This window comes from Microcebus murinus, chromosome 20 (assembly GCF_040939455.1).
Source record: "Microcebus murinus isolate Inina chromosome 20, M.murinus_Inina_mat1.0, whole genome shotgun sequence".
In the NCBI taxonomy this organism is placed as follows: domain Eukaryota; kingdom Metazoa; phylum Chordata; class Mammalia; order Primates; family Cheirogaleidae; genus Microcebus; species Microcebus murinus.
This window is the reverse complement of record NC_134123.1, coordinates 33,767,629-33,794,384: the sequence shown is the minus strand read 5'-3', so window position 1 is coordinate 33,794,384 and position 26,756 is coordinate 33,767,629. Positions and strand designations below refer to the sequence as shown.

Here is a 26,756-nt window from a genome sequence, read left to right as displayed (position 1 = left end):
TGCGGCCACACACAGGTGAGGAAGCGGGAGCCCCCTTGCCCGGTTTCCGGGAAGACGTGAACTCTGAATACAATGGAATACACAGAAGACGGGGTCAACCTGGGGCCTTTAAAAGACGGTCTCCAAGTGAAAGAACCTGCCCTCTGAGATGTGACGGACGTCTAGGAAAAAGATTCACTGCGGAAAACAACATCTGCTCCTTCCTCCTGAGAGATTTGAGAAAAGTTCACAGGAAAGAAAAAGTTGTGTCGGCTGGGCGCGGCGGCTCACGCCTGTCATCCTAGCACTCTGAGGGGCCCAGGCGGGAGGATTGCTCCAGGTCAGGAGTTCGAAACCAGCCTGAGCAAGAGCAAGAGCAAGACCCCGTCTCTACTATAAATAGAAAGAAATTAATTGGCCAACTAATATATATAGAAAAAATTAGCCAGGCGTGGTGGCGCATGCCTGTAGTGCCAGCCATTCAGGAGACTGAGGCAGGAGGATCGCTTGAGCCCAGGAGTCTGAGGTTGCTGTGAGCTAGGCTGACGCCACGGCACTCACTCTAGCCTGGGCAACAAAGCAAGACTCTGTCTCAAAAAAGAAAAAGAAAAAGTTGTGTCAATGAAAAAGTTGTAGAAAAAAAAGACTTAAAAAAAAAAATGAAAATGTGTCATCTTTTGCCCGTGTCTGTTCTAATCTTAAACTATGCAGGACAACATGAGATCTAAACATAAAAGCCCTGTGGGGTAGGTCAGCATCCTAAAAAGAGAACTTGCTGAAAGTTAGCAGAAATAAAAAGCTGAGCAGGATGGGTAACGGTATTTTTTAAATAAAAACACATAATTATAACGTCGGAATTCGTATTGGAAGATGTGGCGCGGAGGAGAGACGAGAGCATCCTTCCGCAGGGCGCCGGCCGTGGGGAGCCGCCGCTGACCCCTGGTGCGGGCGGCAAGGCCACGCTGCACCCCGACACCGCAGCAGCAGGGCTTGCTGGGCCGCGGGAGGAGCGTCCACGCCAGGGCCTCTCTGCGCACCTGCAGGACCCTCACCTGGGAGAGGAGCTTCCCCAGCCCCGGCCAGTCTGGGCCTCCCCTGCAGATGTGAGCAGACCACGAAGAATTGCCGAGCACTTGAGGAAATCAGTGTCCTGCCATGTCTGTCCCTCCTGGAAATGTTGGCGCAGCAATCAGAAAGCCATTAGAAGGCCATCGTGCCCATTAAAAAAAAAAAAGAGAATGGGCTGGTAAGAAAAAAACTCTTAGACATTGAAAGCATCGTGCAATAGAAGACGAAGGCACAACAGACACAGACACTACAGTGAGTGGGAAGAGGAAGCCTCGTGGCTTCCGGAAACCCGTGCAGGGCTACGGAGGAAGGGAAGGAACAGGGAGGGACATGATCACGTTCAAAGTCGGCTTCAGCTGAAGAAAGATTTGACTTAATAGTGGAAAACTCCACGGAGCGCCAAGCGAGATACTCACACAGCCCCGTCCCTCTCCCGCACGGCGTCCACAGCTCCTTAGAAAGCTGCGTGTAATGCGGTTGCCACACAAGCTGGTGAGTGCTCGAGAAGACGCCTGATGGGGCCGTTCAGGGCTCGCACGGATGAAGCCATGAAACGTCCCTGAAGGGTCTGAATAAAGACGCACGTTGTGTTCCGGACGGGAGGGTTTGATGTTAGGAAGATACTACTCCCCCTGCACCAGGGCGCCCCGGACCTGGCAGGCAGAATCCCAACTGCTGTTTCTCTCGGGGGCCGGTGAGGTGGACAGTAACTGCCCAGCAGTAGCCGGCAAGGAAGAGGCCTTGCGCTCAGGTGCCGAGACTCACTCTGCAGCTTCGGCACGTCAGGCGGTAACGCAGAACGGGAGAGAACGTCCCCAAGGGGTGGGGCCCGGGCACGAGAGGGGACTCAGAGGGGGCGGGTTTGCTTCTCAAGAGGTGGACGGAGAGCTGCCGGCTGCTGTTTGGAAGGGTGAGAGGAGCGGCTCGGATCTCCGAATCCGGCCAAGCATAAAAATAAATTCCAGGCTAATTAGATATCCAAACATGAAAGGAGGCCTTGGCGATAGCAGGGTGCTGTGTGATGCTGGTACAGGAAGGGGGTTCACAGGCGAGACCTCGCACTCGAGGAGGAATTTCTTCCTTTCCCCCCGTGGGGCGTCAGGTTCGGGTTGGGATGGAATCCAGATGAGCCCGCCAAGACGAGCTATCTGAAGAATACTTCTCCGAGTAGCAACATCGACCGGACCGTTTTGTGTAGTTATGTAGTAATATCCTTTCCAACGCTGCCAGATGCAACAAATAAAGAGCCTCCCCGCACCAGCCGCGTGCAAACACGGCCGGCGGGCCCGGCTGCTCCCAGTGTGAGCTGACAAAGCGCGGGAGGGTCTCGGCCTCCCTGTGGGACTTGGGAGCCAGCACCCGACTCGCGTCCGGCCTCTACCAAAAAGGCGGGGGAAGCGGATGGGACCTACAGTTTTAACCTCCGGAAGGGAGTCTGCGCCTTCAGGGTGAAGCCCCGGCCCTGCTGTTGGGCCTCTCCCACCTTGGGTGGCTCCGCACCCCAAGCCCAGCACTGCTAGGGACAGCGGTGGACATGCAGGGGCTGGCCGGATGAGCACCTCGCACCCCTGCTCTAGGGCCGTGACATGGCCTCGGGCTCCCGGGAGTCCGTGTTGACATTCTGTGGGGCCTCCTCCCACGTGGTTTCTGTGCGAAGTCCCATCTGAGTGGCATAAATAGTTCACAACTCTGTGAAATAGAGGAGCCAAGATTGGTCCTGGAATAAGGACCTTTAAAACCTCTTGTTCTCTATTAAAGCTTTCAAAGCTGGGTCCGGTCCTGCAACCTGTGGAAAAGAATATTTGCCTAGGATTTCCCCCACGCTGCCAAACGACTACGGTATAAAGGTGTGGCAGAACTCTAAAAACAAGCGGTAGGGAGTGTTTAGAAAACATCAAGAAAAACAATCCCACTGCCTTAAGGAACCATTGGAACGTCTATGTTTTCTATGTTTTCTAATATTCGTCACTATGCATGGATTTTTTTTTTGTATTAAATAATATTTGGAATGATAGCCAAGACAGTCATTGTAACATCTGTTTCCTACTTCTATTTTTAAAAAAAATTTTTTTGAGACAGAGTCTCACTCTGTCACCCAGGCTAGAGTGCCGTGGCGTCAGCCTCGCTCACGGCAACCTCAACCTCCTGGGCTCAAGCTATCCTCCTGCCTCAGCCTCCCAGAGTGCTAGGATTACAGGCGTGCGCCACGGCGCCCGGCCCCGTCTCCTACTTCTGGAGCGTTCGGGGCTCTGCTCATCGCACCGGCCAGCGCGCCCGTCCGTGGCGTGGGGCTGCCCGGGCGGGACAAGCGCAGAGCTCACATGCTCCTGTGCGCACGGCCGGAGCACGCAGTCTCCATACTGCGCGTGGGAAAACGCTCTCCCCACGTGTGCAAATGAAACCGGTCTGGGGCCTGGAAGGAGGAAGTGACTTTTCCCGCCTGGTCCCACCGTGGGTTCTGGCAGAGCTGAGCCCAGTAGAGGCCGTGTTCGCTCCAAATGCAGTGCTCTCTTGCATCCGCCCGTCTCCCACCCACGGGACGGGAGCTCCCTGTGGCCAGGGCGGCACGTCCCAGGCAGCTCAGCCCAGCCTTTGGATGGGGATTCATTGAAGACGCAACTGGGTGGCTGTCACAAAAGGAAAAGGCTGCGCTCGGGAGATTTAAGGGACTCGTCCAGGGTCCCAACCCCAGGCAGCGGTAAAGCGGAGACTGGATGCTGGTCCCTCCGCCCCTAGAGCCTGTGCTTGCTCCCCTCGCTGCTCTGCCCTCTGCAGCCGGGTAGGCCAGGCAGTTCCCGTCCCACCCGCCAGCCCCGGGGCGCAGCCTGCCCTCCTGGACAAGTGCCGCCCCCGCCCCAGCGCCCTGTGGGCTCCCTCGTTCCCCACCTCTGGCCCCAGACATCCGCAGGAGGACGGCAGATAGGAGAGGCCAGGCCAGCAAGGTGAACAAGGTCACCCAGGGAGAACCACTGATGACACTCCAGCAGAGGGAGAGTGGAGGGAGGGCAAAACGTCACATGACAACCGCATTTAAAAAGAGGCTCAGGCCAGGCGGGGTGGCTCACGCCTGTAATCCTAGCTCTCCGGGGGGGCCGAGGCAGGCGGACCGCTAGAAGTCAGGAGTTTGAAACCAGCCTGAGCAAGAGCAAGACCCCATCTCTACTATAAATAGAAAGAAATTAATTGGCCAACTAATATATATAGAAAAAAAATTAGCCGGGCATGGTGGTGCATGCCTGTAGTCCCAGCTACTGGGGAGGCTGAGGCAGGAGGATCGCTTGAGCCCAGGAGTCTGAGGTTGCTGTGAGCTAGGCTGACGCCACGGCACTCACTCTAGCCTGGGCAACAAAGCGAAACTCTGTCTCAAAAAAAAAAAAAAAAAAAAAGCGCGGCAACCAGGCCTAGGGACAGTAAGTTTCGGGTGAACACGCCTCTTCTGCAGCACCCACGGCAGACATCACTAATCGATCCCGCACTCCCCTGGCTGGTCTGCCACACCTTCACAGGGCACCGTAAGGGCCCAGGGCCTGCCTGTCTCACTGGCACAAGGCTGGGGCTTCCTGCCTTTTTGCCAAAGGAGCCGACGTGAGGATTCGTTCCCTCCCTTCCCCTCTTCTAGTCTTCCCGGGAGCGTGTCCGGGCCCCCGGGCGGGGCTTGCGGATGACTGTTCCCACAGCTGTAACTCGCAGCCCCTGGCAGAAATGGCCAAGCGAGGCTTGCTGCGCGCCCTTCCCCTGTATCTGGCCCCCTCATGTATTCGTAAGCTATATGATGTGTTTATGTGTGGATGTGTTCTCATTTATATTGTTGATGACACGACATAGACACACAGACACACGTATGTGTAGTTCCACCTAGTCCTCGCAGTCCCTTCTGAGGGACACCCTGTTTCACAGACGAGGTCACTGAGGCAGTGCCCAGAGAGGCACCCACCAGCCCGGCACCCCCAGCGGGTGGGGAGTGAAGGGGGCTTCACCCGCAGCTGATTGTAGCCTGAGCCAGGGGCATCCACGGCCCTTCCTTCACGGTGGGCTGTCCCTAGCTTGCCACTTAAGGTAGAAGGAGGAAGACAAAGCCAGGGGTGTTTTCTGGAAGAGAAAAGCAGGGTCCCCGAGTGGGGGTGATTTCCACCAGGCCAGGGCCGCACCGCCCGACGCCTGCAGGGAGGCTCTCAGGTGTCCGTCAGGGCCGCCCTCCCGCTCTGTCCTGTCCCCCCAGCACCCTGAGTTCTCTCTGCTGCACTCCACTGAGCAGCCACCCCTGCTGCCAGCCACTGTGCGGTGGCACCCGGCCACCCTCACCCCTGTTGGTTGAGATTGCCCTGTACCCGACTGCAATTGTAGTTGGGGAAACCAAGGCAGCTTGTTCCCCAGTGCATGCTGGGGCCACAGGTCTGGAGGATCTGGGACCTCCTCCCGGTGCCCCCCCCCCTCGCCCCTGCGGCCAGTTCCTCCCAGGAGCCCAGTGACTTCGCCGGTCTCAGTGGTCATCCTAGGTTTTTACCGGAGACCGCCTGGGCAATCTTTCAAACAAGCAGAGGCTTTTAAACAGAGAGTCCACACTCCCGTTCCCTCTAACAGAGCAGGGTTTCTTCCCGTGAATGGAACCCTTTATTTTGATGCCCATAAATCACACAGGTTAAAATGGGAGCTGACATGTGACCATGTAATGTGGACATTTTGCACTTTGGATGGTTTGGAAGCGGTAAACTCAGGCCCCAAGGTGCTGAGTTGTGAGCAAATTAAACATCCTTCCCCCTGCTGGAGGGCGAGTTAACTCGCTTAACCCTCAGCGGAATCCCAGGTTCTCATTTTCTCCAGATAAGAAAGGCTTGGCTCAGAGAGGCTGGTAACTCAGTAGGGCCCCAGGTCCCTCCCTGCCACGGGGCAGGGCTGTCCTGTGCAGAAACACTGCCTAGGGCCACAGCGGGGCCTGGGGAGCCACTGGAAGCCACAGCAGCTTGTAGGAACAAAGAGGCCATTTAACAGCCGAGGAACATGGTGATGACGCCACACACACCTGGGTTTGCCTGCGCCTGAGCTGTGTGACCGCTGGCACAGCGCTTGCCCTCTCTGTGCCTGGGTCTCCTTACCTGTAAGGAAGCCCTTCGCAGACGGTTAACGCACTTAAGCCTCGCTGCGACGGCCATGCTTTCACCACCATCCCGTCTCTTAGATGGGGCAGCCGAGGCGGGCAGAGAAGCACCTGCCCCACTCACGCTCACGGGGTCAGGAAGAGGCGGAGTCGGGACTCACCTGCGGCCCGGGGGCTCCGGCACACTTCCCGTGTCCCCCACGCGCAGGGAGGCGGCTCCCGGGGCCAACATGGGGGGGCTCGGGAATGAAACGTTTACTTTCTTCTTTTCAGTTTTCTAAAGTTTAGTATTTTATTTTGAATAAGCCCTATCATTAGGAAACCACTAACGTAACTCTGTGACCTACGACCAAAAATTAAAAAAAAAAACAACCCAGCTGCCCCTTCAGGGAAGGTCAGAGCGTCCGAGACACCAAGGTCAGGGTCACGCCTCTGTCCGTGCCCGGCTGGGTCCGCCAGTCCTGCTGCAACTTGGCTTTCCCCGCGAGGAGCAGCCTAGGCTTTCCCAGCACGAAGTGCGCAAAGCGGACAGCAGGGGGCGCTGCCTCACCGCGCAGAGCAACGGCCGCGGGCACGATGCCTGGGGCGGCTCACAGGCTCCCCGGTTTAGAAGGACCCCAGCGCCCCGGGCTTCCTCTTCTCTCTCCCCAGGGCGCCTCCTGGCCCGAGCTCTCCCCCTGGGCTGGGCGTCCCACTGGGAAGACCCCAGGAGGCGAGCGGGCCCCGGGGCCCACGTCCGTTCGCTCCGGCCTCCCCTCTGGCCGCCTCCCCTTGCCCGAGCCCGTCCCGGCCCTCTCTGCCCACACCAGCCCAGCGGGGACGCTGTTGGGGCTTCACGGCAGAGAGCCAGGCTGGCCAGCGCTGCCCCGGCCTCGCAGAGACTGGGAACACAATGGGCCACTCGTCCCTGGCCCCCTCTGGGGGAGTACCCCCCCCCCAGGAACGTTTCCACCCTTCTCCGGGGACATCCGAGGGCCCAGCTCGCTTTCCCGTGGCACGTGGCCTTTGCCCCCCGTCACAGCCGGAGGCGCGCGGTCAGTGCCTTCTCCTGGCGCCAGGGCCCTAGTCTTAACGAGTGGCTCATCACGGCGTTCCCCAGCACCGCCCGCCGGCGGACCCCACCCGCAGTCCGCAGGAAGCCACGGCTCGGCCTGCGCCGGCCCCGGCCAGCGGTCTGCCCTCTCTGCACAGGCTTCCTCTCCGCTTGTCCCGGCAAACGGCTGTGGGAGTCGGAGGGAGGTGCCGCTGCCCCGCCATTCAGGACGCTCGGTGTTGCCCTGGCCCAGGTGACCTCGTCCTCTTGGGGTGCCCATGTGCCCCCAAGTGTCCTGGCGCTGGAAACAGCTGGATGGGCCGGCAGGACGTGTCCGCTGTATCCAGACACTGGTGGCACATGGGCCCGACGTCCGCTCTGAAGGGACGGACGCACCTTCCCGCCTCAGGGATGCCGGCCGCTTGGCAACCGGCGGGCTCTGGCCCCTGCTGGCCTTTTCCTGCATCCAGCAAGCCGGGGTGACTGGGAGCGGGCCTGGCCGTCTGTGACAGCAGGCGAGTGTCCGGCTGTCACCACGGATCTGGTCTAGCCCGGTGGCAGAAACAGGCACTCCGTGTCCGTGGAAGAAGGGTCGGATCCAGGTCCACGGGTGGGTGGTGGTGGGGCATTCCTCTGTCCTGTTCTCCTGCCCGCGGCATTTTACGCTTGCAAACACCAGGCGTTCCTCTTCCCCGCCCAGCCCTACAGCACACAGGGATGCACAACCGCCGAAGGCCTGCGGCGTGCCGGATCCTGCAGTGACTCGGTGCCCCGTCCTGGATGGACGTGCCAGGTCTCTCTCCACTCACCGTCCCCGTGGCAGCCACACCGCCAGCCCGCCAGGGCACACTGCCCCAGGCCTTGCCTGCGGGACATGCCGGAGAACGGCCTCTCACCGTAGCACAGAGCCCAGGCCCCTGGGATGTTGGTGCCAGGAAGATTCCAGAAGCAGAGCAGGGAGGCGCCCACACCTGCTGCCCAGCTGGGCTCTCTCATCTTGAGCACCAACGTTTTTGCTTGAGGTTTTTCTCTGCCGGCCTCGGGGGTCTACGGAGGCCCAAGCAAGCAAAGGGTGCTTGCATGGGGGACCTCGGTGCCACCTCGTGGGATCACAGCCGGTGTGACCCTGGAGGTCGGTGGATGTCAGCGTCTGAACTACGGCGGCTGGGCCAGTCTCCCCCGAAGCCCCCCACCCGCAAGCCCCTTCCTGGCTCAGCCGGGGGCAGGGAGGGTCTGAGAGTGCCGTGTGTAGAGACTCCAGCCCTGTGTCCCCTGTGCGCTGCCGCCTCCCCTGTGGAGGCCGGAAGCCAGCAGAGGCTGGTCACGGCCATACTCCAACCTCCCTGCCTCCCCCAGGCCCTGCGGCAGGGGGAGCGCAGGTGTCTAGGAGCCACGTGATGGAACGGTCAAAGACTCAGGCTTGGGGGTCAGACCGTCCTGGCCCTGAGCCCCAATCCTACCTCTCACCCACAGTGTCCACCCGGCTCCTGCATAAAGGAGACGGATGGAAGGTCGACCTAGAAAGAGGGCTGTGAGGATGGCTGAGACGCCATTCGGGAAGAGGGCCTGCCCTGGCCCCAGCACACCCACGGTGTGCCCACCAACGCCGGCTGTGGCGCCTGCCTGCCTGTCCTCCAAGTTCTCCCAGCTGGCCACGGTGACAGGCACAGGGGCGGCCAGTGGCTGGGGACAGCAGAGGGCGAATGGAGTGGCCTTAACCAGAGCCCAGAGCTGGAGAACAGACACCCAAACCTTAGCACCACCAGGGCCACCTGGCAGCCGGGGCCCTGCAATTCCTGGGTCCTACCCTCATCCCCAGATTGTAATCCATAGATAGCTCTCGGGGGTCCCCCAGGAGCCTGCAGTTTAACAGCCCAGACACTTCCGGCGCGGGTGGTTCTGCTGGGGCTGTACTCTCAGAATCACCGACAGAGGTGAGGCCGAGTGGGGCCCTGGGGGCTTCTGGCCTCGGGCTCTCCGCAGCCCCAGCAGCGGTTGGCTGGCGGGGTTAGGAGATTCCGCTGGTGGTCTACGGTGCGGCCCGGACCCGAACCTTCTCTTAGCATCCTCTCTCTTGAGCCGTGGGGCAGCCCCCTCCTCCCCGGGACACTGGGCGCGCCCAGGCCCTTGGGAGTCCAGCCGCGGCCGGACTGGGTGCTCGCTGTCGGCAGTCCCTGAGCAGAGGGCCGGGTAAAAGACGGATTCCTGCACCTTTTACGGTGCACAGCCCGCCCCCCCCCCCAACAGACATACAGGACCTGCAGCCACTCACAAACCCCGCCAGATCTCTAGGGTGAGAAACTCAGGTCTGATGGCTCCTGTCTGAGTCCCAGCGAGCTAGGCCGCAGCCGTGGTCCTTAGAAGCATCACCTCACTCGCCACCACTGGCCAGGCGGGTGTTAGCAGAGACAGGGAACGAGGTTCAGAGGTGCCTTGGCTGGTTGGGGTCAGGTTGTCAGCTCCATCTCCCCGCTGCCTGGGGGAACGCTGCCTGCTGGTGGGTGGCTGGAAGGCAGGGAGCCCTGCCCCGGAGCACGACCGCCCCTCCCGCCCTCAACCCTCCAGCCCCAAAGAGAAAAGGAACTGGTGGCCCAGGCACTGCTGGCTGGTCGGGCCCTGGGGGCGACTCCCGCGAGGTCAGGCCTGGCCTGCAGTCCCACCTCCCAGCTGCAACAGGCCAGCAGCTGAGGCCCCAGTGGCGCACCCAGGGCGCCGGCCTGGCTCGGCTCTCCGCAGCGGCCCCAGCAGGGTAACCCGCCCACAGAAGTCCCGCTGCGGGCATCCTTGCTGTTCTCCTCCTCGCCTTTCATTCTTCCCGGTATTACATACACGCAGGGCACCTTGACTTCCCAGTTCCAGGATGAAAACCCTAACATATGCGTAGGGATTTTCAACCCATTCTAGCTGGGATGCCTTCGGGCCAGCGGATACCTGTGTACACTCGCAGGGCGGGTAATTTTGCACCCGACTTGGAAGGAAGCGCCTTCGAGTTTCCAGCTTGTAACTTGCACATGCGGGGCCACGCTTTTGTGGCCGAGCAGCACGGCAGGGTTGAGGGGAGGGAGCCTGGCCGAATGGGCTCTGCGGAAGGCACAACCCAAGGGATCGTGGTGGCGGCGGCGGCACAAAATCTCGGACGTGGGTGCGGAGGCAATTTTGCCTGCGAAATCCGTCCCTTCCAGGCTTGCCTGGAGCCAGGAGCTCCTGGCAGGAAGGCTGGACTTTCCCTCTCATTCCCAGGCCGCAGGTCCGGCCGGGAGAAAGGGGCCAGGAGCGGCCCCAGGGCCACCCGAGCCAGTTTTCCCCGCACAAGCCCTTCTGGGCGCCTGCCGCCCAGCCGGGCCTGGACGTGGGTGCGCGGGGAGATCCGCTCAAGCCGAGAGGCGCCGCCGGGAGACCAGCAGGAAACTGGGCTTTGCCGCCACCATGGACTCTGGGCCCTGGGCCCCGGCGCCAAAGCTGCGCTCCACCGGGGCTCGGGGCTCGCAGAGGCCGCTGGCGCGTCCTGGCGCCAAGACAGTGGGTGCCGGGGCCGGAGGCTGCAGGAGACCCGGGAGCGCGCCGGCGGAGGGGCCGGCATTGGGTTTCTCCTAATCAGCCCGCTTCCCAGAGCCTCTGTCCTAATTGGGGCGCAGGCTCCGGCGGACAGAGGAGGGGGCCCCCAGCTCCGTGTGCTAGGAGCCCTGGGGGCTGGTCTCTGCACTTGTTTCCCGGCCGGGCACTGGGGGGAGGCGGTGGGTGCGGAGACGGCCGCTGCCCAGGGGGACCCTGCCTGACCCGCGCTGCCGACCTGCTCCCCGGCGCGGGCGCGTGTGGGCCACAGCCCTGCGCCCCGCAGAGCCGGCCCCGGGTCCCGAGAGATGGAATGGAGTCGCCGGCCTTTTGCTGTCCCCTTTATCTCGGTTTTATAGACAGCTGTTAGTTTGGGACATTAATTTGCCCAGGCAAGTTTATTGATAATTTTGATGTAACAGAGCACCGGAGAAATTACCCGCACGTCCAAAATGTCAAATCTGAGAAGAACCAGGTTCAGAGACTCGCGACCCGGCGACGGAGACACTGCGGTGGGTCTGGAATGGCCGCGCCAACAATGTGACTTTTGTGTTTGTTTTCCTCCGTAGCCGGGAGTTGGAATGGAGAGAGAAAGTGGTGGTCAGTGGAAGACACAGGGCAAAAAAAAAAAAAAAATTTTTTTCTTTTTTTCCGAGAAAGGGGCAAAAAATATGGCTTAGTTGGGGAAATGTTACCAGCTTGGAAACGTGCCTGCCACCTTGCTCTCCTACCGACAGCCCCAGCCTTGTCCAAATGTCGACTAGATGTTCAGCTGGGGAAAAGCAAGTATAGGGCACCAAACCCCTAAACAAGACAAAAAAAAAAAACAAAAACAGAACAAAACTTTGAAGTTGATTCGTGAATTACAACAGCTAGAATATGGAACAATAAAGTCTAAAACTAAAAACTCTCATTGGCCTTGGAGTGGTAAAATATATATATATTAGATACACAGACATGTATACATACCTGTGTATCTGTGAGTACATGTAAGTGTAGGCGGATCGTTTGCTTGGTTTTCCCAAGGGGAAGGAGAGCTACAGTTTTTCTTTAAACCCTTGATTATTTCTTTAAAACAAGAAATGACATTTAAGGGGCAGAGGGCTCTTCTTAAAATACAGAAGCCAAGAAAAATAGCTCCTCTTGTCCAGCTTGTACTTTGTGAAATGAAGAGTGAAAAGAGGAGGATCCGCCAAAAAAAAAAGAAAAAGAAAGAAGCATTCAGAATTATTCAGGCTGTAAATTTTTAAAAGTCTAGAGGTCCAAAGCCTATCTATGTCTTGGGAGTTTGGAAGACAGTCTGCGATCCCAATCCCAACAAAATACTCGTGAGATTTTATTTCTAGTTGATACAATTTTAAAGGCCAGGTACAAATGTTATACATTTTTTATTTTTGTTCTTTTTTTTTTTTAGGAAAAAAAAATACACAAAAGGCAAAAACATCCTCAAATGGTCATTTTTATACAGTGCAGAAGTAAATTTAAAATACGTGTCACAAACGCTGCACCCCAGCAGCCCAAAATACTAAAAAAAGGAGGGTAAGTCCTTCATATTATATATATATTTATATAAAACATATGGAGATTTGTTTTTACACAGATTGGTCTTTGTCTCAAATTTACAATGGTTATCTAAAAAAAAAAAAAGTTCTACATGGCAAATATTGCCAACAAAGTTACACCATTAATACTAATAAACGGAAGAGCCTACGAGGTGTTGTTTTTGATTATTAGGGGAAGAAAGTAGAATAAATAACAGATGAGCCTTGCTATAGTTTTAAAAGTGCCTTAACCTTTCTGAGTCACCGCAATCCTGAATACCCCCGGTGGCCCGGCCTCCCCGGCTCCCCGCGTCACGCGCTGTGTTCGGCTCATTCTCGGACCAGAAAGTTTACAGTAGAGATCGGGAGAGAGAGAAATAATACCCACCGGTGGAGAAAAAAAAATAAAAATAAAATTCAAGACAAAACAAAAGAGGCTGAAGAGGAGGAAGGTTGGGGGAGGAGGAACCGCAGAGGCCCGGAGGACAGCCGCTCACTCCCTTGGGCTCCGACAATCTTCTCCGTAAAGAGGGAACAGTGGCTTCAGAAATGCAAGTTGTTCTGGGGAAGATCCACCTGCGGTTGCCGCAGGACGCCTTCGAGGTGGGGAGGGGGCACCTCCCCCCCCTCCGGCAAAAGACGGCTCTAAAAGGAGACTTGCGCGTTCCAAGACATTCTTCCAAAAAATTAAAAATAAAAAGATAAATACTCAACCAAAAAATAAAAGTATTTGATAATGATTGGTCTCACGTGTTTGCCTTCCTTCTAAAATTCTTCCTCCCCCCCCACACCTTTTGCCACTGGAAGGGAGGAAGGGGGGCCTCAGCAGAATTCTTGTTTAGATGTGGGGGCTTCCCCCCAACGCAGCACCTTCTCGGCCGGCCGTTGATTGCGACGGGATCGAAAACAGACGTGTTTATTTTCCGACGACGACGGCTGCAGTCAGACCGGACCCGGCCGCCACCAGTTTTACAATTTCTGAAGGAGCTGGGGAAGGAGGTGACCACCGACCGACCGGGGCGCCGGGTCTCTGCGTTGGGGATGCCTTTCCGTGCAATCCGGTTGGGGACGGGGGTCAAACCCTTTTCTTCTTCTGCCGCCGCCGCCGACGGTTATACCTCGAGAGTAAAGCAGTTCCTTGCGCCGGGTTCCGAGGTCCCTGCCCCGGCCGCCCTGTGCCGGGAGGGCCCGAGGACCAGGGCCCTACACAGCAGCCTCACATCACGCAGGGCTTGATGTCTTGGTAGGTGACCTGCTGGTGGTAGTAGGAGCCGCCGCCGGCCGAGTGCATGGACGAGGACGCCATGGCGTTGAAGGAGAAGACAAACTCCTTTCGGTCACACATGCTGGGCGACTGGGAGTGATACCTCGGGATTCCTGCCAGGCGAGGGGACAGAGGGGTGGGGGAGCAAGAGGGTTAGCGTCCGTCCGGAGCCAGAGTTCAAGGCCGGGAAGCTGCAAGCTGGGCGCACAGGGCCAGGCCAGCCGGACACAGGGCACCGCCGCCTCCCCACGCCGAGCGCCTCCCCGACTTCCCGACTCTCAGCACTCGGTAAGGCCGGTGGCCCCGGGCAGCGAGGGCTTTCTGCTGGACGCCCGGGGAAGGATCCTGGAGCCCTGGCCGTGAGCCTTGCTCCCCGCAGCAGTGCCCGCTGCCCCAGCCTGTCCCGCCTGGGACACACCGCCTGATCTGGGGCTTCCTGAAGCCCAAGGGGAAGGGGTGAGGGAGTCCGGCTCCCCACCACAAACTCCCCCGCAAGGCCTAGTGGCCTTAACTCCCCCTCGGCGGCCACAGCCAGCACAGGGAGGGAGCCCAAGGGAGGCCGGGAGGCCAGGGTGGAGGGAGAGGCCGGTGCCCCTCAGGCAAGCACCCGGCCATTAGCAGGGGCAGGGAGAGGCTTCCCCGGAGGAAGGGTCCCTGGGAGAACAGGCCCCTCCAGGGCAGCTGGAGCCCAGTAGTGGAAACAGCCGGAGCAGGGCCTGCCCTGCGGAGAGGAGAGGTGGCCTACCCGCCCCAGGCCCAGCGCCTGCCTGCCTCCCGGCGGGCTGCTGACAGCTGACCCCTGACAGCCCCTGCTGAGCTCGCACCAGCCTCGCCAGAACCTGGCCCGGAAGGCTGCTGGGGGGCGCCGAGGTGGGCAGTTGGGGAGAGGAGACGAGGAGACGGTTTTGCATCCTCTTTCTCGGAGGGCTTGGCGTGTTTAGGGTGTGGGGGGTCTGGGGGCCTGAAAACCTGGATCCTGAGAAACAAAGTCTGGTCGGCCTGCAGCGCTGACCCTCGCTGGGCCTGGCCACCCTGCCTCTGTTACCACAAAATGCCCCGACTCGGCCTGTCCCCTGAACAGTGGGGAGCTGAGCCTCCCAGCGCACCGGCCCTGGCGGCTTTGGGCCTAACTCTTCGTTCTGCCCAGGCCCTGCGGTGGTGGTGGTGCCGGCTGCAGCTCTCCGGGCAGCCTGCTGGGGCCACCACCGGGGGACCCTCGGCCAGATGGCCAGGGCTGGGACCCCAGCTGCACACGGGGACCAGAAATGAGGTGTGAGAGGACTTAAGGAGCCCACAAAGACTTAGAGTACTGGGGTCTGGGACTTCTCCATAGCATGGGCCTACCTGGACAGGCTTGGGGCAGCCGGCAGTGAGGAGTTGGAACTTTCTGACAAATAAATTGGCCCGAATTGGGGTCAAAAGATGCAATCACCCCTCAAAAGGGCAGGGCCAGGGCCTAGAGGCACCCGGGCAGCTAGCACCTTCCCTCAGCACTGGGGTTTGCCCCGAGGAAGAGGAAGTGGGCTCACCCCGGGTGTTCAGCCTGTTCGGGGCTGGGTCCGAGGCCACTCTCAGATGCTGGGCTCCCCGGGACCAGAGCAGTCCTCGGCCCACCACTCACCTTGCAGCTCGGCTGGGGCGTTGTGGCTGTTCTGGTGCAGGTACGGCTGGTCCAGGGAGTGCGTGGAGAGGCTGCCGGACAGGGGGTTGGCCGCGGGGTTGCAGGGGGACAGGGGCTGCTGCTTGATGTAGGAGGCGCCGCTGTTGAGCGCCGCGGAGGCCGAGGGCGGCCAGGCGGCCGCCGACCCCGAGTACACGGCGTGCGGCTCCATGACCGCGCCGGCGCCGGCGGGCAGCAGCGGGGAGGCCGGCACCGAGCCGTCGTGGTGCGGGTACTCGCCGGCCGCCGCGCCGCCGCAGCTGCCCATGTACGAGTGGCCGCCGTTGGAGGGCAGGTGGGGCACCGAGTGGCTGGGCAAGGCCATGCCGTCCACGTTGCCCGGCAGGTGGCCGTTCATCACGCCCAGGCCGCTCTCCAGCGCCAGGCTGTTGGGCGGGCACGAGAGGCCGCCGGCCGAGCCCTGGAAGCCGTAGGTGTCCGGGAGGTGGTTGAAGCCGAGCCCGTTCACCATGCTGTACATGGGCTTGAGCGCCTGGCATTTCCTTCGGAAGCCGCGCGGCCGGCGGCGGAACGAGCCCTCCTCGAACATGAACTCGCTGGCCGGGTCGATGGTCCAGTAGTGGCCCTTGCCCGGCCGCCCGAGCCCCTTGGGCAGCTTGATGAAGCACTCGTTGAGCGAGAGGTTGTGGCGCACGGAGTTCTTCCAGCCCTGGTAGGAGCCGCGGAAGAACGGGAAGCGGCTCTGCAGGAACTGGTAGATCTCGCTGAGCGTCAGGCGCTTGGTGGGCGAGCTCTGGATGGCCATGACGATGAGCGCGATGTACGAGTAGGGCGGCTTCTCCGGGCGCCGGATGCCGGCGTTCGTCTTCTTCGCCTTGGACGGGCCTGACGACGCGGGGTCCATGGCCCCGCCGCCTCCCCCGCCGCCGCCGCCGCCGCCGCCGCCGTGCGGTGGCTGCTGCTTCTCGGGCGCCGAAGACATCGGGTGGCTGCTGCCGCCGCCGCCGCTGCCGCCGCTGCTCTGCGCTGCAGACAGGCCGGGAGGAGGAGGAGGAGGAGGAAGAGGAGGGGGAGGGGGAGGGGGACGAGGGGGAGGGGGCTGCGCGCGCGGGTCTGGCTGCACCTCTGCCGTCATCGGCGGCCACTTCTCCCGAGCGAGCCTGGCGCGCCCTCCCCCGCCCGCCCGCCCTCCCCGAGGAGCTGCTGGATCCGCAGGCGGTTGGCTCAGAGCCCCCCTCGCTCCAGCTCCCGCCTCCCCCGACTCTCTCCTCCCTCTTTCGCTCTCGGCCTCCCACAAGGGAAGGAGCCGAGCCGAGGCCGAGGGCAGCCGGGGCGGAGGCCGCGCGGAAGCTCCCCCCACCATCCCCCGCCCCGCCCCGGTGTTGTAGGGGGAGGCACCACCTCCAAGGCCCGCGGCCGTGCGCCCCGGCCCGGAGCAGCGCTGGGTCACCGCCGCCCGCGGCGCTCGGCTCCAGGATTCCAGCCGAGGCCGCTTTCCCTGCGTCTCCGCGCGGCGGCGTCTCGCGGGCCGGGCGCAAGACCCTCCAGGAGTTCCCTCCCTCCCGGCCCCCCTCCGGCCCCCGCGTTGGTGGGCGCTTAAAGAGCCCCCACCCCCGCCGCCCCGCGGCCCCCCGCAGAACCCGCCCCTCCTCCACCAACCTGGCGAGCAAGTGTTAATGCGCCCTGGGCCCGAGGCTCAGCCCCGACGCGCGCAGGCCTCCGCCTTCCCCGCTCGGGCGGCGGCGCGGCGGGAAACGCGCCCTGGGCCCTGGCCTCCCCCGACGCGCGCAGCCCAGTGGCAAAGCGCAAGTGCAGCGGCAGCGGCGGCGGCGGCCGCCAGGTCGTCACCATCGCGGGCACAGCCGGCTTGGCTCCCGGTCCCCGCGCCGGCCGGCGTAAGTTCCCGCGAGGGACCGCCTACCCACTCTCCCCGCCCCGGGAAGGACTGCGCCGCGCCCGGGATTTTTCGGACTCGCCCAGCAGCGCGCTAGCGAGCGGGCAGCCGCCTGGGCCGAGCGCAGGCAGAAAACGAAAGCGCAGGGCGGGTCTCGGCCGCTTTGTCCCGGCGGCGCCGCGGGCCTGAAGGGGACAAGGAGAACCCGCTAGCCCAGCAGGGACCCAAGCCGCACAGTCTCCCGGAAAACCGGCCTACTCACTCGCCCATGCGTGCGCGCACGCGTGCACTTGTGCACACTTAGCACACACATACATGCTTTGATGCACATGCAAACCGGTGGATTACACGTAGACCTGCAAACACACCTACGCGTGAGTTCCCGCTCACGCACAGAGGGCGCTCGGGCAAGTGCGCACCCACCAGTGCGCTCGCTCTCACGATAGGCACACAGGCGCTTGGCTTCTCACTCCCACTCGCGTCCACACGCCACGCTCTGATCTGAACCCACACGCAGCCTGGTTGTCCTCCCCGCCACGCACACACGCGGAAAACCCGCCTATTTGGCCCTGCGGCCGTGGCGGCCCCATTTTCCAAGCCCAGGTTCCGATTTCCCGAGAGATGGCAAAGGCCCTGGCAGGAAGTTTACAGGGCTTAACGTAAACACGTTCTGGGTGATTCTTTAATAATAATAATAGAGAATTCCGCGCGCGGGGGGAGTTGGCCTAATGCCTCTGTGGGCTCAGCCTGCCGCCGCCGCGGGGCCTCTGACACTGCGCGCCAGGCCAGGTTCCCGAAAGCAGACGGCGCGGGCGGGAAGCGCGGGCCGGGGCGGCCCTAGCGCTCCTGGCTGCCGGCCCGCGGGGGACGCACGCAGGCCTCCCCGCGCCACCCTCGTAGCGCAGGGGTGAGGGCCAGGGCGGTGGAGCCGGGGAAAGGCGGTGCTGAGCGCGGAGCGCAGGACGGCGCAGGAGCCCCGGCGCGATGCGGCGCGCCAAGACCCGGGTGAGTGCGGTTCTCGCGCAGACTGCTGTGCACGGGGGAGGCCTCTCTCGCCAGGGTCCCCAGTCGGGAGGAGGGGGCCAGGGGTGTTTGAGCGGGTCAACGCGAGGAGCCGAGCGGCCGTGCCCGGCGCGAGCTGGGGGGAGAGGCTTGTGCTGGGCTCAGAGCTGGGCCCGCGGCGCTTTCAAAGCCCGGCGACCTCTCCTGCTTCTCCGGACTCCTTGTCCCCCGCCGACTCCTCCTCCCTCCCGTGATCGGACGCCTTCAGCTTCAGTGGGAGACTCCTTGTCGCCTTCTGGGCGCCTGACATGTCCGTGCGAGGAGCTGGGGGGGGGGTCGCCGGCGTAGCCTGCCCACTGTCGCTGCCTCCTCCGGTGGAGCCGCGCTCCCAGGAGCCCGGGGCTGCGCTTCCGCGGGCCTCTCTGGGCCTCCCCGCGGCAGCCTGGCTAGCCTAGGCAAAGGGTGAGTGTGGGACGTGATCGTGTAGTTTGTGGTTGTGTGTTCGCGCACGTAAACGCTTACTGGCACACCCACTCCCCCTCCGCACAGCGTGGGCACACAGAGACACCCTCCGCACTGCTCGCGGCCTCGCGGCCTCGCGTACACCTTCCCTGCGAACTGCCGCACGGACAGCTCTGGCGCCCCCAGCCCTCGGTCGGACGCGCAGTCCTGCCCACCGGTGTGCGGGCCACTCTGGGCTGGTGCACAGCCTCGCGCGTGTCTGCGTGCTCTGCACCGCGCGTCCCCCCACGCGTAGACAGCCACCCTGGCACTCCATGCATGGTAGGGCCGCGCCGCGCCCGCGCCCATGTACACGTGCGCCACGCTCGCTTCGTTCCCTACCTGCCCCGTCTTTTTAATTTTTTTTTTTTTTTTTTTTTTTTTGCCAAACGGCAGCTGCAAATGAGGAAGCCCTGGCCACAGGAAGAAAGTTCCCAGGAAGGGGTGGCTACTGCCAGCTGCCAGAGCGCATCTGGCCTTTAGCAGAGAGGTGGAGGGGGAGGGTGCCCGATCTTAAGCCAGCTGAGGGTCCAGCGGGAGCGCACCCGGAGACTCCCTGGAAGTGGAAATCTCCTCGCCCTTCCTCTCGCCCCTCCCCCACTCATCCTCCCAAGTGGTGGTATCTACAGTGCGTGAAGTTGGGGGGCCCTTTTTCTAGTAGTCTCCTTCCCTCTTCGGCCCTCTCCGCTTGGGGATGGGGTGTAGATTCCATCTTGGACTAACCCGAAGACCAGCTTTTCCTCCTGTACATCATTGTCTCTCACAGGATCTTACTGGGGGCTTCTTTTTGGGGTGAGGGAGCGCCTGCCTTCCTGGAGAGGAAGCATGGAGTGGAGTCGGGACCCCACCTGGCCTCCTCTCACCCCTTCAGCTCTGGCAGCAAACCAGACTTTGCAGGGGAAGGGCTGAAGCCACTGCGCCCCGGGGAGCGAGGGCCCAGTAGCCTGGGAGTCTCAGGAACGCCAGAGATGGAGACCCAACTTCTCGCCTCTGCTGGGTGTGGAGGGAGGAGGGGGTGTGAGAAGGAAGAATAAACGCCAAGTTCTGTAATTTAGAGGGGACCCTCCCCTCACTTCTGGGGGAAACCACAGCCACAGCAAAGAGCGCTTTCCCGTATTTCCAGAGACTAAATTCTGGGTTCCTAAGATGCCTCAGAGAGGTCTCCCTTAATCCTGCATTTTTGGAGTGGGGAAACTGAGGCCCAGAGAGGACTTGGCCAGGTCAGCCGGCAGGGGGAAGCGAACGCCTCCCCATCGTTCATCTCTGTCCCCAAGGACAGAATAGCATGGCATTTTACCACCCCCGTGCCTCTCTACATAGGCCGAGAGTGGAGAGAGTGGGGTTTGGAAATGCTTCTTTGACCCCACACCCCTCCTGCCCGGGCTCCAGGGGGCAGAGACACCCACCGGAGAACCGGTGGTGGTGACAAAATAACATCAACAACAGCAGCGAACACCAGCCATAGGACTTACTGGTTGCTGAGCAGGCGGGAGGCACCGCTCCTGGCTCTTCAAACCGCGGGTGGACATTCTTAACCTTCCTCTGGACTGTGAACCCCTTTGATAAACTGTTAAAAACTACAGTCCTGCCTGCCCCTGCCCCAGAAGGTGCGTGCCTGTGACAGTTGTAGAGTGCTTTTGGAGCTGTCACCAAATGCCCCGGGCCCGTCCAAGAAAACAGGAGCCTGGTGAAATGTCCCAAGGATACTTGTGTAGTCTTCACAGAAGCCCCAAAACCAAGTCAGTATTAGTCCTTTCCCTGCACCCCGATTTACAGAAGGGCCGCGCAAGGTCGCTCCATGTCCTAAGTGCCCCTGCTGGGAGGGCCAGGGTCCAAATCTGGTCTGATGGCAGGACGGGGCATTCTGCTCCCGGGCGGCAGGGTGAGGCGGCTGTGGGCAGGGCTGGGAGCGACTGTGCTGGGGACTCCCAGGGGGGCTAGTATCCCGCAAAGCTGCAAGTGCTTTGGTTTCCTTACCCCAAAAAAATGAAACTAATAATGCTACCGATTTGTTGGGACTGTGGGAGGCTTGGACAAGACTGAGCAGGGAGAGGCTTAGGCTATTCAAACAGAAACAAACAAAAACTCCAGGGGCTCAGCTCCAGGGACTCGGGGAGGGACCGCAGACAGGAGCAGGGATATTGGGCAGCTTTTTGCTCTTAGCTTAAAATCCATAAAGTTCGCGCTTTCCCCCCCCCCATCCCAAATCAAATCTGCGCCCCAGCGCCGGCCCCAGGAATCCCAAAATTGGCGGGGATGGGGGGGGGTGTAAAAACAGACACGCCTGCGACGTCTCTCACTGCCCAGGCCCAAGGTATTTTTACTGGCTAATTGCTTAAGTGAAGCCGCCCGGGCCGAGAGCGCGCCGTAACCCGAGCGGGGAACCAGATCCCGCTCGGATTGCGCCCGGCCGGCCGCGCGGGCGGGGGCAGGGCGGCCGCCGACCACCCACCGCGAGGGCAGCCGCCCAGCCTGCCGCCGCCGCCGCCCTGCTCCGCATTAGCGCCGGGCCCGCGCCCCCCTCGCCGCGCTCCCTCGAGTCCCCTGCGAGGAGGCGATGTCCAAACGGTGCCCCGAGGTAGGGCGGGCAGGGCCCCAGGCGGGGCGCGGGCGCTGGGGCTGGGGGCGGCCAGTCTGGGGGGCGTCGGAAGCGAGGGGAGGACCCAGCAGCCGGGAGCGAAACTTCTGGGTCGGCCCCGGGGCGCCGGGCGGGGTATTTGCGGGCTGAAAAGGCAGCCCTTGGGGACCGTGGGGGAACGCCAGGGTCAGGGGAGGGGGCATCCAGTGGGGATTATAAGGCGATCTGGGACAAATACCCCAGATGTTTCTCTGCAAGGCCACACTCCACGCCGTCAGCCTGCAGAGCAGGCAGGGGAAGGCCTTGCCGGCCCTCAGCGGCCTCCCCTGTAGGCAGGGGGGCGTAAGGTGGGCGTCCAGGATGAGGGGCAAGGTACACAGAAGAGCGTCAGGTCCCTGCGCTCAACATCCTAGGAGGATGTGGGCACGATGTGGCGGTTTCATGTGTACCGAATATATATATATGTGTGTGTGTGTGTGTGTATTTTTTTTTCTTTTTTTTTTTTGAGACTCAGTCTCACTCTGTGACCCGGGCTAGAGTGTCCTGGCATCAGCCTAGCTCGCAGCAACCTCAAACTCCTGGGCTCAAGCAATCCTGCTGCCTCAGCCTCCCGAGTATCTGGGACTACAGGCATGTGCCACCATCCCAAGATAATTTTTTCTATATATTTTTAGTTGGACAATTAATTTCTTTCTATGTTTTTAGTAGAGACAGGGTCTCACTCTTGCTCAGGCTGGTTTCGAACTCCTGACCTTGAGCGATCCGCCCGCCTCGGCCTCCCAGAGTGCTGGGATTACAGGTGTGAGCCACCGCGCCCGGCCTGTAATGACTATATTAAGATGTGAACAAGATAACAAAATGCAGGCAGAATATTGGAGTGCAGCACGAGGCATTCTGTACAGACATGTGTACAAGACAACAGTTGTATGTACACAGACTCTTTAAGATGTGCACGGTATAGCGTGTTATGCACACGGAACAATCTGGGGGGGGTGCCGGATAATGCATCCTGGACTTGGAAGAGCGTGAGCTTTGTGAACCATGTAATCTGGCATGTAGACAGAGTGTGTGCACCGTGTGATGGGTACACGAAGGATTCACTGTGGCGCGTGTGCAGTGCCTGCGGGCCCAGCACGCCTTGGGAGACGTGTGATGCAGTATGAATTCTGGTTACAACGTGTTGCCAGGCCATGGGGTGACACGGTGACAGATGCCCTCCCTGCACGAGCACCAGGCAATGTGTGTGGGGGCTGCGTGCACGGGGCTGCGTGCACGGGGCTGCATGCACGGAAGGGCGGTCAGCGGGTTTGCAGGCAATCCAGCTTCATAATGGAAATGCAGTGGCCACAGGGCTGACGGTCACTGGTCACCGAGGCCTGCCCGTGAGCCCGTGTGCCCCGAGGCTAGGCACCCCCGTCATCCCCAGCTCAGAAAAACCACACCACGACCCTGCAGGGCAGATTCTGTTTTGATCTCAGGGCCCAGGAAAGGAAAGGGATGCTCCATCCTCCTATTTTACTTCTGTAGCAATGGAGTAATTTTTACCTGCTTTTTTGCCCTGGAAGGGGTGTGCGAACCCCAAGATGGAGGTCCTCTTGCAAGAGAGGCTGTGGGCGCTGGTGTTTGGGCTCCTATTGCAGCTGCAGAGAGCAGATGCGCACAGAGAGGGTGGACAGACAGCAGGAGAGGCCCCGAATCCTGGGCCCCATACCCTCATTTTGGGGTGCTGTCCCCGCTGGTGCCTGGGGCTGTCAGATCAAACTCAAAGCACGGTAGTCAGGAGCAAACCGGCCCCCGCCCCCCCCCACTCTTCAGCGGGGTGCACAGGCGAGAAAGGCAGCGCCCTCCGGCTTCACCCCACTCCGCCACACCCGCCACACCCACGTGGCACAGAGGGGGCTCAGAACCCACGTGTGGGGACCCCCAGGGCCAAGTTTGGGGAGCAGCTGTGATGAAGGCTGCCCTGGACTGGGGCCCTGGCCGTTCATCTTCCCTGTCAGCTATACATTTTTAGGGAGAGGTTCAGAGTTTGGCCAAGAAAGAAAAAAAGCAAAGCAAAAAAAAAAAAAAAAAAACCCAAAGGCTTGAGCTGCTGCCCCAGCCGCAGGCTCACCCCGTCCCCTGGCCCTTTTACCCGAAAGCGCGGCGGATTTTCCGTGACGTTCTTCAGTGAAATGTTTGACAACACTGCAGCCCAGTAATTCACAGCCTTCTTCCCTTGGAGATTTTTGGGAATTAGCAGTACGTGCAACAGGGGACGGTGAGCCGTCTGGCCGTCCCTATCTGGATGGGCCTGGCGTCCGCAGCTCGCTCTCCCTGCAGGGGTAAGCCCCAAGCACCCTGGTGTATTTTTAATCTCTGCTGGCTGCACAGATGTGCTGTCGGAAAGACGCAGAGAATATTTTCCTTCCCGACTGTCGTGTGTGTCTCTGTGTGTGTGTGTGGGGGGGGTGTTGAAGGGGCCCCCAGAATTTGTTTCTGAGCAGAGGACGGCAGTGAGAGTGGAGACGGAAAGGCGCAGTGGGCAGGGGAGAGGCGCTGAGCCGGTGGTGTTTACTCGCGGGGTGGAGATCCCAGTGGAAACCAGTCCCCAGGTCCCGCTGAGTGGGGAGGAGGGTCGAGAGAGGAGAGGAAAGTGAACGGGCTTCCAACAGAAACAAACCAAAAGGAAAGTACGAATTAGACTGCAGTGGCCAGGTACCCCACGTTTTTTCGGATTGGAAGGGGACGCAGTGAGAGGCGCGGCTCAGCCCGCGGGGAGGAGGGGGTCCTCGGGGAGGCAGAGGTGGGAGGCGCGTGCTCAGATCTGCTTGCTAATCAAAAGCAGCGACCGCGAGTACACCCAAAATGTGCCCATCGCTCTCCATTCGGAGCTTGTAACGTCCTGTCTGTTCCCGTTTAGAGGGTGTTGAAAATGATGAAAACAAGCGGGTATTTTTAGGGAGAAAACAAAATCCGCTCAGCCCTGGCACCGCCTGGGAAGGGAGGGGGGGCTTCACCTGCCCAGAGACGCTGCCTCCAGCCCGGGTGCGCTGAGAACTCGGGGCGACTCCCCCCTCCCCCTCCCCACCCCGCCCTCCAGGTCTAGTTCGGGTCCTTTTGTCCCAAGCGGGCTGCAGCCTGCTGCAGGGATCCCCAGAAGCATTTGACCGTAGGTTTGTGGGAGGTTGCTCGGACTGCCGGGCCGGCTTTCTGTTTTTATTTTTGTTTTTCCACGACGGGTTGGACAGCCAGCTCTTACCGCTCCGCGTGGGCACGGGTGACACAGGTCATCCTGGGAAGTCGGTGAGAAGGCAAAGTTGTGGTGGGGAGCCGGGCGGGGTCCACACAGACCAGAGAGACGCAGAGACCCCTCCAACCGCCACCCCACATTTGCTGTCAGGGCGCAGAGGCATCTGGGTGGGCAGGGGGACTGGGGAGGCCCCAGGACACACGCAGAGCTTGGGAGAGGACTTGGGGCCGGGCCGGGGCAGCACAGTGAGGGAGGTGTGGATAGGGTTCCCATGTCTGGAGGGCAAAGCCAAGGTTGAGAGACAGCGACAACACAGATGCACACACGCACATGCACACACACACAATGCACACACATGCACACACGCACAATGCACACACATGCACGCACGCACACGCATACAGAACGCATTCAGATGGATGGATCTCTTGGGCTGCCGCAGGGGTGGGCCCTTGGGGAAGAAGGGAAGCTTGGGGTGGCCAGAGAGCCGTGCTCCCGAGGGCTGGGGCCCCAGCCCTGAGCCCAGCACCAGCGCAGGCAGGAGGCCCCCAGAGGTAGAGAAGGGGCCAGCCCCGAGGGACACTAGCTCTGAGCCCGGGGCCAATGGTTTAACCTCTCAGTGCCTCAGTTTCCTCACCTGCAGAACAGGAAGAGTGGTGACACCTCCCTTCTGGGCAGTTGACTTGATTGACTTGATTGCATACGTTAGGAGTAGTTAGCTGTGGCTGTCGTTATTGGGGTGCACAGGCCCCTCAAGCCTGGTCTCTTGAGGCTTCTCTTGGCAGGGCCAAGGATTTGGTGGCGTGAACACAAGTAGCGGAGTCCAAGCTTATGGGTGGCAAGCGCCTTCCCATCTGGGCTGTGCAGGAGAGTGAGGATTAGAGTGGCCTGCTTGGGCCCACTGAGAACTCAGAGCAACTTCTCCATGGCAAAAAGATGACACAGTCTCAGGTGTACACACCCCCATCTCCGCACGGCCGGCCGGCCGGGCTTGGCCTCGGTGGCCCTCTGCAGTGGACAGAGCCCCCTCCTCAAGGGCTCAGCCAGCCCCAGACCTGGATCAAAATCCTAGCTCCTTGCCCCATCTGCTGTGCGCCCTCTGGCCAGCATCTTGACCTCTCTGAGCCTCCCCTCCCTCCCTTTTAAATAGCGGTACTTGCGCCCCAGGGCTGCCGGGAGGACCCAGTGAGAGCAGCATTATCCTTAGAGAGCCACGGAGCACCTACTGTGAGCCAGCGCCCTCAGGAAGGAGTTGCTGTCGTTAAGCCCATTTCACGGACAGGGAAGCAAGGCTCAGCCCCGGGGAACACAGCCAGGGCCCAGTAAACGTTGGGCCGGTTTGAAGGCGCCCCCCCATCCCGGGGGCAGGAGTGCAGACCCTGCGGACTCTGGGCTGCCTTTGGCAGGTCCGGGAAGGACACAGGGCAAGTCCTCGTGCATTGGAAGGCTCTGTTGAGTGGTTACGGCAGGTTTAAAAGCCCCCTTGCCCGGCTTCCCAACACACTTAATAACTAAATGACAGCCTCTAGCCTGCGGCCCGCCCAGCCGTCCTGCCCTGGGGCTAGGGAACAATCTGGGAACTCCTGGGGAGGCCCCCCAGGCTCCCACCCCCACTTCCCAGCAGGGTGCCGCCCTGCACCTCCCGGCTTCTGAGAAGGGCCGGGAGGGTGGCGGGTGGGGTCCTTCTGTTCTGAACTTCAGCACTTTCTGCTGCTGTTTGTGGGGGGGGGGAGCCTCACTGAGCCCCTTGGCTGTCCCCTCCCCCTGGGTGTTCAGGGAGAATCTTGGCTGAGGCTCTTTTTAAAGCATGAAATCAGAGCAGGAGGACTTTGGGCAAAGGGAACCCTTGGGGCGCTTCCAACTTAGCTCCTCGGAGACCCCAGGGGCCCCTGCTCCCCTCCCCTCCAGCAGACCTCCCCGGGAGTTTCTAGGAGGGGGGTGGCCCTGCGCAGCCCCCGCAGGAGGTCTCCACCTGGAGCCATCCTAGAGACCCTGCCCCGCAGCCCTGCGGCCTCACACCGGGAGAGCTCCTAGCAATTTAAAATTCATTTTTGTCCCTTTTTCTTTTTCTTTTTTTTTTTTAGGATTATTGTGTTACCTCTCACTCGGCGCTCCCCTGGTTTCCGGCTGTCCGTTTTCTACCTTGTAGAATTTACAAATCAGACGGAGGCAAAAACATAACGTAGCCACTCAAATTGCCTAGTCCTTTTATTTTGAAACATACTTTATCAATGTTTGCAAACACACGGAATCTCTGAACAAGTTGGTCACACCCAGATCCTAGCAGCAGTTCGTTTTTAAAGTAATTTCCTCGGTCCGCTTGGTTTTCATGCCCACACTTCATTTCTCCACCTCAGCTCCAATGACTGCCCATCCTGGGTGTTTTCGTCTTAATA

General features: G+C 60.7%; 1 protein-coding gene and 1 long non-coding RNA gene across 2 annotated transcripts in view; one reads left to right on the top strand and one right to left on the bottom strand.

The window, feature by feature from the left end:
- Positions 1-11,372: 11,372 nt before the first annotated feature.
- FOXF1 (forkhead box F1) lies at positions 11,373-16,153 on the bottom strand. The gene is made up of 2 exons (XM_012764669.3): positions 15,154-16,153; positions 11,373-13,645 (listed from the first exon to the last, which is right to left on the bottom strand). Exons 1-2 carry the CDS (start codon positions 16,133-16,135, stop codon positions 13,485-13,487), a joined length of 1,143 nt encoding a protein of 380 aa, XP_012620123.1. The 5' UTR covers positions 16,136-16,153; the 3' UTR covers positions 11,373-13,484.
- A 1,665-nt stretch (positions 16,154-17,818) lies between these two features.
- The window catches only part of LOC105871364 (uncharacterized), a 39,157-nt gene continuing 30,219 nt past the window's right edge, over positions 17,819-26,756 (top strand). Inside the window, exon 1 of the long non-coding RNA XR_012913719.1 lies at positions 17,819-18,052. This is a non-coding gene — a long non-coding RNA (uncharacterized LOC105871364). The remainder of the gene's footprint in view (positions 18,053-26,756) is intronic.

What these genes read in the sequence shown, in the direction of transcription:
- FOXF1 (XM_012764669.3), bottom strand. Translation starts at nt 16,135, where the DNA reads ATGTCTTCGGCGCCCGAGAAGCAGCAGCCACCGCACGGCGGCGGCGGC. An exon ending in CGCCCCAGCCGAGCTGCAAG is followed by an intron (nt 13,646 to 15,153) that starts GTGAGTGGTGGG and finishes CTCGCCTGGCAG; the next exon opens with GAATCCCGAGGTATCACTCC.